The 12818-nt window shown below is 45.4% G+C and overlaps 1 protein-coding gene across 1 annotated transcript in view; it reads left to right on the top strand.

Annotated features, from left to right (window-relative positions):
• The window catches only part of MYO5B (myosin VB), a 51780-nt gene that overhangs the window by 129 nt on the left and 38833 nt on the right, over window positions 1-12818 (top strand). Inside the window, exons 2-5 of the mRNA XM_039390877.1 lie at window positions 2486-2615; window positions 3883-4094; window positions 6424-6580; window positions 9246-9485. Of these exons, the coding sequence (XP_039246811.1) occupies window positions 2486-2615; window positions 3883-4094; window positions 6424-6580; window positions 9246-9485 (739 nt within the window). The remainder of the gene's footprint in view (window positions 1-2485; window positions 2616-3882; window positions 4095-6423; window positions 6581-9245; window positions 9486-12818) is intronic.

Here is a 12818-nt window from a genome sequence, read left to right as displayed (position 1 = left end):
CCCTGCCACTTCCAATATCTCATGTGAGACTTACTCCTAAAAAGTGAGTCATTTATGTTCAAGATGGACTCAAATGGAAACACGTGGAAAATCAATTTTTGCCACGTTGTGAAATGAGAGCAACGGGCTCCGAAGAAAGACCCATTATATAGTGACTTATGATCTATTTTTAAGGAATTCCTGCAGGTGCCTGACTCCTGCTTGAGAGTGGCTGCGGGATCTCCCTCTCTTTCTCGATGCTGGAAGATGATGGATTTTGCTTTCTGCCCAGCTTGGACCTGTGCCCTCAGTTTCTGGTGTTGCCTCTTCACCATCTGCTCTTACTGGAGGAACCTGGGTGGCACCTGTAGGATGATTTTTTTCGGCAAATAGTAGCAGTTCATAATATCAGCACCTAAACTGACTTTTTTTCCCCTGATCAAGCTCTCCCTGGCTTGAGCAATACCTCAGCCAGGCAGGATGTCTCCAGCATCGTGTGCTTGGCTGGGTGCCTCGGGCACTGCATGCTCTGCTTCTCCTCTCAGGTTTGATTTGGAGCTGTGTAAACCTCAGACGTGCTTAAAATGAAAATGGGTTTTATTTGCACAAAGCAAAGTGGGAAATGTAATTATAAAACCGAGGCACTGGGAAAGCAAAGAGAAAGCGAGTTCAGGCTTAAACCCTACAGGACACAAAGCTCATAGTCTTGCATAATCTTTGTGTTCAGTTTTCATCCCAGAGAGAGCTCCTCATAGCTGGTATCTTAGGTTTTTTGTTGACAATCCAGTACTTTTGGTCATTTGAAGGTGGGATGGGGATTAAATCAGCGCTAAATCTGGATGCTCCAGAACTAATCTGAGCAATCCGAGTATTGGAAATCCTCTCACGACAGTTTCCCTCATTCCTCTGTCTCCAGGAGCTCTCCACCTTACCTTTGGCTTCAGGTGCAGTACGGAGCATTCCCTAGTTTTTGCCAGTCCCATATTCTTTGCCAGTTGTGTCCATGCAGGAGTTGCATGTTGCTTCCCAATCCTTATCAGTCCATTTTTTTCCCTTTTTCTCCGTTCTGTTTGCAAACACTTTCTTCTACTGTACTCTTTCAATTAGACTATCGCTTTTAATCAGACTGGCTTTCTTCCCCCGACTGCATTTTCTGAAGTGACATGAAACTGTGTTTTGGTCGTGTATTTTGGAATAAGCAATATGCCTGTCTAAGTAAATACCCCATCTTCCAATCTTCAAGATGTTTCATGAGAGGTATCTGCAGCTGATAGCTGATGATTGTGCAGGTCCTTTGTTTTATGGAGTGTTTTATAGAGCTGGCAGCCTTGGCTGCTCGGGTGGTGTGGTGTCTCGCCCAGCCCCACCACTGCAGACTAGCCAAGGATAAGGACCTACCACGAGCATCACTCTGGGCATTTACAATTTATTTTTCCTTTCCGCCCGCTCCTCTCTTAATCTCTAGAAGTGGAAAATTAGGAAGAATTTAGTGTAATGACACAAAAAATACAGGCGTTTATGGGGCTGCTGGGTGCAGGAGGTGTTTATAGCAGCTCTTCATGCAGTGTGTTCTCATCCTGGCTGCCACAGCATCCATGTGGGTGAGGATCAGGCTCACAGGTGGTTGAGTAAGGGCAGGAACCAAATTCTCTGCAATTCTCTCCCTTTGATGTTTGTTATTTTTTTAAAATAACGATGACCGCTCTGGACATCACTGGAAAAGCCTGATGTTTTAATTAAGAACTCAGGTTTTGAGGGCATTTATAACTCACTATGTTAAATTACAGAAGACTGAAACTTGGCAGATGCTGAAGCAATTTCAGGATCCCAGTCTGCAGGCTCTTCATCTAACAGGAGCAGCAGGAGATGTTATTTCCTAGCAGTAGGATGCAGTGCTCTAATTCCTTCAATTAGTGTTGCCTGTTTGGAAGCTTCGCTGCTGGTGACAGTGAGGCATCTTCCAAGGGGCTGGCTTTGTCTTTTCAGCATCAAAAGATTTTATGTTTGTTTCCAGGGCCTATATCACAGACCTCAAGGTGGAGCAGTTAATGAATTAATGTGTTGTAATCAATATTCAGCAAAATTTGGAAACACAAAATAAAAAAGCATATCTTTTTAATTCATTCTCCGTGACTATCAAGATTGCTTTTTTTCGGCCAGTCAGAACATACATGATTTCTCTAAAATTATCATCTCCTTCCTGAAGGGAACGGAGTTGTTGCATTTGAGTGGTAAAGTGCAGCAGACTGGGAAGCACATCAGGAGGACTGAAAACAAGGTGATCTGTGGCCTTTCTGTTCCAGGCTAGAAAGGCCCTGATAAGGTCATTCAGTGACTGAGAGTGAGGGTCAGGTTGAGGGTGACCAAGCTCCTTTCAGGTGTCTTTGATCCATTCTGTGGGTAGTGGTGAGAGATCCCCCAAAATATGAGTTCCATATTTTGACTCACCTATGACTCCAAACGCTTTATTTTAGGGAAATATTGCCAAACATGCAGACTAATCCAGTGCATGCTTTGCTTTCAGGTGGTCCTACCACGACTTTTTAAAGAGGTATCGTGTGCTTATGAAGAAGACAGACCTCGCTAAGAACGACAAGAAGCAGATCTGTAAGACCCTGTTGGAAGACCTCATTAAGGTGAGCTGGGACCAGATCTTTGGCAGTGATTTTAACAGCGCAGAAGTTGGTGGCCTTCGTGTGCGCTGAAGTTGCTGCTCCTGCTCCAGCTTCACCTGCTGCTTGTGCAGGTGCTTCTTCATCCCGGGCAGCCTGGGGATTTTTTCCAAAATGAGATAATCTTGCAAGGAGGCAGAGGGAGCAAGCGTGACATGGGATCTCATGGTTGTGGTCAAGATGCACGTACCATTCCAGTGCTGGTGAAGTCCTGAGTTTGCTGTCACTGGCTGGACATGATCAACTGGCCACTTTTTAAAAATGTGACATCCCAACCCCTCCTTCTGTTTTTGGCTAGCCATAGCTGGAGCATGTGTTAGAGCTCCAGCTTGGGACAACATCATGAACCTTAATGAATCATTAAATTACTCTTTGCCTTAACGAGTAAGAGAAAAGTGCAATAAATGCCTTATCTTGATGTATGGGAGACTTGTAATAGCCCTATGTGGAAAAAGCATCCCATAGATTGGGATTCTTTTCCCATAAGCAAATTGGAAGTTTTTGCCCCCTCTCCTTACCAAAACCTTGCCGCTCCTCCGTGCTTTATTTTTAAATAGCAAATGTGCACGCAGAGGTTTCTTGCTGTTGGGTAGCCCCAAATTTGCACAACACCTTAGCCAGGTTTTAATGTTTGATCTCTTGTTTTCCTGTGGTTTTTGAGGAGTGTACCTAACTGGATTCCTCTCTGCAAAAGCTGTTTTCCTTATGCGCCAAGTGTTTCCCTTGGCTGCAGCACCTTTTGAATGACTTTGCAGATGAAAACATTAATCTTTTTTAGAAACAAATCCTTTCTTTAAATGCTCTGATGTTGCATTTTTGGTTTAGAATGTGTCCCTGCCCATGACAGGGGCACTGGAACTAGATGATCCTTAAGGTCCCTTCCAACCCAAACCATTCTAGGATTCTATGATTTCTCTATTCAACTTTAAAGAAACCCAAGAAAAAAACCAAACAAACCAAATACAAACCAAACCAAACCAAACCGAAAACTTCCCAAGCCATTCAAAATCTGTGTAAATACATGGAATTTAAGACTGAATTGTAGTGCTTGAGTAGCTTGGGGTCTAGTAATATCTTCATCACCCAATTAAGAAGGGATGTGAGCTGACAAATTTTATTCAAAGGGGGATTTTTACTCTGTGTCTTACTGAGCAACACAGACTGAAAATAAATAAATAAATAAATAATGTTTACGTTAATTAAATGTCGTTTCCCTTGTGCTTTTGAAAAGGATCCAGACAAGTTCCAGTTTGGACATACCAAGATCTTCTTCCGCGCAGGCCAGGTGGCGTACCTGGAGAAACTGCGGGCAGACAAGTTCAGAGCTGCCATCATCATGATTGAGAAGACGGTGCGGGGGTGGCTGCAGAGGGTCAAGTACCAGAGGCTGAGACAAGCCACAGTCGTCCTCCAGCGCTACACACGCGGGCACCTGGCACGGAGGTGGGTCGTGGGGAGCCCTCCGAGGAAAGAGCTGGCTGGGAACTCGAGTGTAAAAAAACCACCTCTGCCCACTCGTGCTTTCGATTTTCCGTCTTGTAGGTCTTCAACTTGAGGTTTTCGTACAAAAACACCTTTGAAAACGCCCTGCGTGGGGTGTTGCCTTTTAACCCCTTGAATGTAAGGCACGTACTGTGCACGTGGATAACAATGTAGTGAAAGTTTCTGTGCTGAAGTCAGGACTCGTTCCTGGTCCCTCTCTTCAGCTTTACTTGGGGGCAAGAGATAAAAATTCTTTACCTCAAACTGGTTTCATGTCTACACTAGTTTAGTTTCTAGGTGCTGGGCCAAGGTCATAGCATAGGCAGCTGGGTTATAATCGGATGACTAAAGTACTCTGAAGTATTTAGGTGAAGGTATTTCACAGAACTAATATTTTCCTGGGACTACCTGTGGTAAAGGGCATTTGGATCAGCCAGGGAGCAGTTGGCTAGTTGATATGCACTGTCTTCTGCAGGGACCAGCTTTGTTCCTCCTTAATGTCCAAGGGGAGCTCTCAGAATTGATTGGCTGTATCCTTTTTAATGAGAAAAATCACTCCGAATCACTGGCAGTGGGGCTGTTTGCAGTACAGAATAACAGAGCTCAGTGTTTAACTCTTCATGTGAAGGAACCTCAAGCTCCCTCGTGCCAGTGGCTTGCTGGGGTTTCTGTAGATAACACTGTGCTGGGCTGCTGGTGTCAGATGTGTGGTGAATGTGAGGGAGCAGAAAATCAAAGGAATAGCGTCCCAACACAGCAATCACTTTCCATCTCTTGCCCCTTATTCAAGTCTGACACTGCTGTGTACAGTCACACTGTGTTTTGGAAGAGCGTCAGAGGTACTGGCTGAATTTGTGGTGTTACTTGTGATTGTGAAAGGGATTGGTGTCATGGAGAATCCAGGGATGAGAAGGTCTAGGAGAAGCAAAGATGGGCAGTTTGGTGACTTTTATTTAAAACTGAGTGTGGGTTTTTCTTGTATTCATAAGTCCACATTACTTCTCTAGAAGTCCACGTACTTCTCTTTGCCAGCCTTGCAGCCTTGGACAAGGCAAATGAGACCTAAGCAATAAGAGAAAGGTTAAGGAAAAGGGAGAGTTGGAAGTGTTCAAGGCCAGGTTGGGCAGAGCTTGGAGCAACCTGGTCTAGTGGAAGGTGTCCCTGCCCATGGCAGGGGGGTGGATGGAGCTGAGCTTTAAGGTCCCTTCCAACCCAAACCATTGTGAGATTAACTTGAGCCTCTCAGATGAGCTCTCCATACACACCTACAGACTTGGACTTTACATCTCACTTTGCATCAGTCAACCATTCCTCTAGGGAGAGGAGGAGGGATGCCTGCTGATGTCAAAGTGATGGGATATGAGCTAAAAGAGAGGCTGGAAGCAGACATGTAAAAACCACCTACTGCAGTGTTTCTTCTTTATGATTTTTCAGTTCCCCTCTTCATGCAGGTTTCATAGGGAATGGATGGCATCTGAATAACTGCTGTCTCCTCTTTTTGGAGACAGACCATCCCTTATCCTCTTTAGTAAGCCCTGGTTCAGCAGGTCCTAATGAGAAGCTATTGACCTTGATCAAGTGAATATATAAACCAATACGATGTGGCTCTTAGTTTTGATGAGCTTTTCACAAAATTGAAGTGGATCTGTATAGTGCTTCATGCTGAGAGCAATAAATGAATCATAAATTCAGCAAAACAAGCTACTTATCAAATGAAATGGAGGTCTTATGGGCATTTATTAACTGGTGTAACAACAAATTGAGCATGAGTTCAGTTGGGGAGTGGGAGCCACGTGGTGGAGAGTTGACCACATCCCTTATTATTTACTCTCTGTGAATTGCTTGAGGCTCTGCTCATAAATGCTGCCAAACCAGTGCACACCAGTTGAAATGTCAAATCTGTTTGCTGCTGTTTTCACTGAGTCAGTAGGTACCCCATGCAAAATGGGCTTTTTATAGTTAGGGAAGTGATGGAGCCAACCGTGACATTGATTGGCTCGGGTAAATAAGGCAGAGAGATCAAACCAGGAAAAACCTGGGGAAATACTTGTTTTCAATGCTGTTTGGGAACAATGAGGGGTGTTGATTTGTGGCTCCAGTGCTCCTGGGTTCCATAGATGCTGCCTGATAGCGTGGAGATTTCCTTAGCCCTACTGTTGGGGTGCTCCTTCCTGAATGCCATCAAGCTACTTTTGGACGAACAGTTTTTATCTCTGTCCAGTTTAAAACTTATTAGACAGAAAGAAGGGGAGTTTGTTTTTCCTGCTAAGCTTTCTCCCGTGCTTTGCAGGCTTGCTGAGCACCTGAGGAGGACGAGAGCTGCCATCATCTTGCAGAAGCAGTTCCGAATGCTGCGGATCCGCCGAGCTTTCCAGAGGGTCCGCAACTCCACCATCACCATCCAGGCTTTTGCTCGGGGAATGTTCGCCAGGAGGACTTACCACCAGGTACAGCACCTCCACGGACTGTCTTTGTGTTACGAAAGAGTGGGAAGAGCCTCTATGTTTACCTTTGCTGCCACAGCACTGTGATGTGTTTATTGTGGCTGTTTTGATGTTTACGAAGCCGACAGCCTCTGGTGTTTCTGGGGAGCAGGCAGTGACAGTGAGCATTGCTGTTTAAAGCTGTGTAAGGAGAAAAAAAAGATTTTGGCAGCAGCACCTCAGTGGAGCAGTTAAATGAAGTGAGTCATTCAGGTGCTGGAAGGCACTGTGGAAATCTGGAAATGTCATTTGATCTAACCTGTTCTCTGCTAAAACCTCCCCGGCCAACTGAATCTGTGCCTGAGCTGTGCTGCAACTGCTGTTTCCAGGAGAGTAGGAAGACAAGAAGGGTCTGTCAGGGAAGGCAACTAGTAGTTTATTGATAGAAATCTCCCTTTAATTAGTTCTCTCCCCTAGCTTTCTGTGTTAAACCGGGACCTGAATGTAAAGAACTGAAAGTTTGATGACAGCAATGATACAGTGAGAAACCATAGAGTCCTAGAGAGGTTTGGGTGGGAAAGGACCTTCAAGTTCATCTCTTTCCATTGCCCTGCCATGGGCAGGGACACCTTCCACTAGACCAGGTTGCTCCAAGCCCTGTCCAACCTGGCCTTTGACACTTCCAGGGACAGGGCAGCCAGGCAGCCACAGCTTCTCTGGGCAACCTGTGCCAGGGCCTCACCACCCTCGCAGCCAGGAATTTCTCTGCAATCTCTGATCTAACCCTGCCCCCTGTCAGTGTGAAGCCATTTCCCCTTGTCAAAATTCCTTCTCCAGCTATTGTCTGTCAGGAAACTGAGAACAGCTCTGGGGGAATCTTTTGTCCACTCCTCAGATCCAGCACTGTTTCGGTGGTCCCTAAACTTATACCTAACTGGGCCATGGGCCTACTTGAAGAATTGAGAAGAATGATGAGACAGGAGGGGAAAGCCTTCTCCTGGGGATGGTGGAGGTTACCTGGACACCTGGTGACCTACCAGAGAGATCAGGGTTGTCCTCTGAGACAGACCAGCTGGGTGCTGGTGCTAGGGAATTTGTGCTGCCACTGCTTTTTCAGCATCTGTTTTTCAAATTGGAAGCCTCTGCAGGGGTGGCAGCTGGTGGAGAAGTTAAACCCTCTGAGGTTAAAGGTAGCCCAAATCTTAACAAGGTGTAGAAGTCGGATGAAGTCCAGGCCTCGCAAATCTGAACGTCCTTAATCTCTGGAGCACCTGGGTGTAGGTGCTGGATATAGGTATTGGTTCAAGTGCATGTTCAGCAACAGGTGCAGAGTGGTGGGGGATGCTCCTTGGGGTCAGGGCATGCCCAGTGCCCACCAAAACTTTGCTTTAAGCCTGGAATAGGTCCCCAAGACAGTGCAGTGGGGTTTCTTGTATTTCTTTGGGCACCCCCAGTTTCTCCATCTGTGAATACCAGGGCTGGAGACATACAAAGTTCATTTCCCAGTAACTCCTGCTGCATCCTAAGTTCATACAATCCCTTTGTTCTGAATTAAAATTTGCAATTGCAAAGAAAGCCTTAGGGTGAAACAAAATATTTGTAAGAGAACCTGAGAGGGTACCTTTTCTGAGACAAGTTATCCCAAACTAATAACAGCAGTGTCTTGTAATCTTCAAATTCTCCTGCTATTTATTTCCTTATCAGACTGAAGCATAGATGAGCATAAGGAAGTTATTAACAACATGCTGGTTGTATCTCTAGTATGTCAGCATTCAGTTGTAGAGGAAGGAATTGAATTGCCACCTACTGAAAAGATTGTAATAAATTTTGGGGAAGAAATTCAATGCACAAGCACCAGAAATTTCACAAAGCCCTAGATAAAGGTTCCTAGAAGTTTAATTGTGTGACTGTAGGCTGTAGTGAAAGGAGCCAGGGTTTTATTTGAAGGTTATTCACATGATAAGAAATCCCACCAGGACAGCATTTATCTGCAGTAAAAATTATCATAATGCGGGGGTGGAACACAGGAAAAAAATCTACAGACCTGTTCTGGTGTGAGTTATAGCTGATGCTGAAGGGCCAGTAAGTTTGTTGCTAAGTGTTTGTGTGTCTGTTAATGGCTGTTTGTTCTGCTGAATGTGGATCTCAGTGGTATTCTGAGGTGGTCCATGAAGCCTCCCTTGAACCCAGATACCCCCTGTTCCCATCAAGTTCTCTACTCACTAACCAGGATCATACACCCTCACATCACTGGCCAAGCAGATCTTGGCTTGTTTTAGAGAGCCAGGCTCCTAAGAGAGGTCTGGATATGTCAAGCACAGTATCTGGAAAAACCCTTCTTGGCGGGGGGGGGATTGAAGTCCTGTCTGTGACAGAAGATGCCTTTATCTCCAGCCATCACCCTGTGCACCTACTAGGACACTCCTTGGAGGAGAAGCCCTTCCAAAGGCAGTTGTTTGGGAAGCGTTGAGTGCTGTGTTGCAGCCAAACCAGGGCTGCTGCTACCTGTACAGGTGACTTCCCATGAATGGCCATAACCTGAAGGGAGATGGGATATTAGGAAGGATTTCTTTGCCGTGAGGGTGGCGAGATGGTCTCTAAGGTCCCTTCCAACGCAAGCCATTTCATGGTTCTGTGATTCTGTGGCTTTCCTCCTTCTGATTGTCCCGCTCCTGCCCATGTTGTGCAGATCCTGGCGGAGCACAAAGCCACCATCCTGCAGAAATACGCCCGGGGCTGGCTGGCCCGCACACGCTTCCACAGGGTGCAGGCTGCCACCATCGTCCTGCAGTGCTACTACCGGCGCATGAAGGCCAGGCAGCAGCTGAAGGCACTCAGGATCGAGGCCCGCTCAGCTCAGCACCTGAAGAAGCTCAACGTTGGCATGGAGAACAAGGTGGTCCAGCTCCAAAGGAAGATCGATGAGCAGGTACGTCCCGAGCTGTGTTGCGGCGAGTGTGGTCATGCTGCCACTTTGCCTCTGTTTTGTTATCCTTCCCAGGAAGGGTTTTATCTTTCCATGTTGTCTGGTAAGGGTGTCGTGTTGGTGGCAGCCTTCGCTGCTTCTGGCCTGGCATTTGTAAGGGTGGGACACCACCATGGGAGTGCAGATGCGCTGGGATCTTGGGTCTCCCCCTTGCTCAGGGAGCTGCAAAAGCTGCGATGAAATTGTTGTCAGAACTGCCCAGAAGGGCTCAGAGGAGGAAGGTAAAATGGCAGTTTCGAAAGCTGTTGCTTGAAAACCCAAGCCAGCTCCATGTGAGATCCCGATGTCAAAGGGGTTTGGGGCTGGGTTGTTCTCCTGTGCTTCCCACTTTACAAGCGCCGAGGGTGCAGAGTCTCTGCCACAGCTCATTGTATGAACTGTGTGTCTTATGAGTCACCTTCCTTAGAAGATAAACTAATTTGAGTAAATACTTCGCAAAGTAATTTGAGCGTGTTTGTGTTACTAGACATAGCAACTCTTCAGAAGTAAGAGCCATGGTGAGGGGTGGGATGGTGGGGTGGAGATGCCTGTGTGGGTGACTTGATGGTCTTACTGTGACTCCTTGATGGCAGGGAGGTCTTCAGCAATTGCCACTTGTTATTAATGAGCTGCAGAATAATGGTTTGATTACACACTTAGGAGAAGGGTTTTCCAACTGTTAATGTAAGCAAGTTACTCTGATAAATACCCTCTATGTTGCTGTACGAGGACTTCAGGGTGAGCATAAGAAACGCTGAGTGGGACCTGCATATCAACAGGTAATTTCATATCTACTTGTGTCCTCCAACAGACCTTTTACAGGCAGAAGAACATTCCCTCTGAGTCAGGATAACGAGTGCCAGTTAGTAGTAATTGTGGTTTTCATTCTGGGATGTTGTCAGGGACCCTTATACATCATACCTGGCTTCCTCGCCACCTTAAATCTCTCCATCCCTGAATGACATGAGCAGTCCTGTGATGGAGATGATGAGGAGTGACTCTGCGTTGGCTCGGATACTGCAGAGTCAGGATACCCTGGGATTTGCATTACTGCTGGCAGCCTTCATTGCAGTATTAATTGGCTGCAAAGTGTGCACTGCAGCCGAGTCTGACTTTCAGACCCTGGTGTTTAATTTTAAAATGCCTGTTTGCATACTTATATTTTGCAAACAGTAGATTTGGAATGGAAAACCTTAAGCATAATGTTTGATATGACCCTTTATCTGGAGGGTATTCAGTGGAATTAAATAGGATGAGTCATTTGAGGTCCAGATATTTGGGCTGAACTTGTGCAATGAGTGTGAACGTCAGTGTTAGGCCTGCTGAGCTGCTGGGCTTGGCCCTGGAGCAGCAGTATTAATTTTTAGTTTACATTCTTCTCCAGTTCATTACCAATTTACTGCTAGGAAAAGTGCGTGAATAGAACAATAAAGAAAAAAACCCAATATTTGGTTAACATTGGCTTCCTGTCATGGATTATAAAAAGCAGCAGAAGGGTTTGCTTTAGGGAAGGAGTCATGGAGAGCTTTTAACTAGGCAGAAATAATGGTCTGGACCTCATCTTACTCTCTCTCGGTCTCTGCACAGGCCATTTTGAAGTAGTTTCTTTGATGCTTTCTGTGTAACTTTTGCAGGGAAGGATTGCTGCTTTGTGTTACTCATGTTAGTCTGTCCAGTGAGCTGATTTTAACCATCCTTCCAGTACTGTCAGGTTTCCCTGGGATGCTTTGGAAGTGCTAATGAGCACCATTACAGTGGACTTTCTTTTCAGTACGTTGAATTTATTTTTTTCTGGCACAGTGAGTTTGCTGCATGGTAGTTTCCCTGAAGGATCTTGCTAATCTATAAACACAACCTTTGGAAATACCAATTAGCTTTCTAAGAAAAAAAGAGTATATACCAGGTAACCTGGAGAGCTGCAGTTGTATCATTTTCTAAATAGCTGTGGACAAAAATGTTTCTATTTCTGCTGCTTTAGCTCATGCATGAGTAGAGATGCAATACTCCATGTGCCCCCGAGGAAGAGAAGATCTTAGTAAACATTAAAACCTTTTCTTGTATGTCAGCCTCGGCTCACATGCTCTGGCATCCGTCACTGGAATGGTTTAATTCAGTTTTTGAATCAGGTGAAGGATTTTTTTGCACACACAAGAAAGGTTTAAATCTATTTTGCTGCTAAACATCCTCACTGGACCACTTTTTTTTCTAATTACCTTAGACCAATTTTTGCTTTTTCTTCCCAGGGTTTTTTTTTCAGTTGAGTTTCTTTAAATCTACGTGTTGTGCCTGCCTGAGATACTTTTAAGGCTGGTACCTAATTTAGTGTTACATGTTCATACAGCTAATAATTAGATTCACAGTGTGGTCTCCATACTATCTCTACAAGCAGTAGTATCTCCATGAGCATTTATTGAATAAAACTAGTTTCGATAGGAATAGTGATGAATTTGTTGCCTCTGCCACTGGTAGCAAAATTAACTAAAATTATTAAAAAAACCCAAACAACTAGGTTGGGTTGAAACCAGGACTCTCACAGCTCTGCAGGGCTGGATAATGATGGAAAATAAAGCAAGTTTAAGTTTAACAAGGTCTGTTGAGCAATCTCTGATTGCAGTGGGGAGCACCCCAGTAAACGCTGTCTCATGTCTCTGGTAGCTAATAACAAGAAAAAGCAATTCCTGTGCATTTATCTGGTTTCTGCATGGAAATCTCCATTGGCTGGTACGTAAAACCATATACAGAAACCTTGGCACAGAAGGTTCTGCAAATGGATCTCCTTGGAAATATCTTTGGAACTCTCCTATGGAGCCAGGCTGGGAGGGCTGGGGGGGTTCACCTGGAGAAGAGAAGGATCCAGGGAGACCTGAGAGCCCCTTCCTAAAAGAGGCTCCAGGAGATCTGGAGAGGGACCTGGGACAAGGGCCTGGAGGAACAGGACAAGGGGGAATGGCTTCCCACTGCCAGAGGGCAGGGTCAGATGAGATACTGGGAAGGAATTCCTGTCTGTGAGGGTGGTGAGGCCTTGGCACAGCTTTCCCAGAGAAGCTGTGGCTGCCTCTGAATCTCTGTAAGTGTCCAAGACCAGTTTGGATAAGTCTTGGAGCAACCATGTCTAGTGGAAGGTGTCCCTGCCCATGGTAAGGGAGTGGGAGTGGATGATCTTTAAAGTCCCTTCCAACCTCAACTATTCTAAGATTCTATGAAATGTCTTTGGTCACGCAGAAATTATAATTTCCTACATGCAGAATTTTGATGTTCATTAATAATTCATTAGAAGGGAGCAAAGGAAAAAATGTT

Source organism: Pipra filicauda, unplaced genomic scaffold (assembly GCF_003945595.2).
Source record: "Pipra filicauda isolate LSUMZ 115617 unplaced genomic scaffold, ASM394559v2 scaffold128_size5466820_pilon, whole genome shotgun sequence".
Lineage (NCBI taxonomy): Eukaryota > Metazoa > Chordata > Aves > Passeriformes > Pipridae > Pipra > Pipra filicauda.
This window is presented reverse-complemented; position numbering and strand designations above follow the sequence as displayed.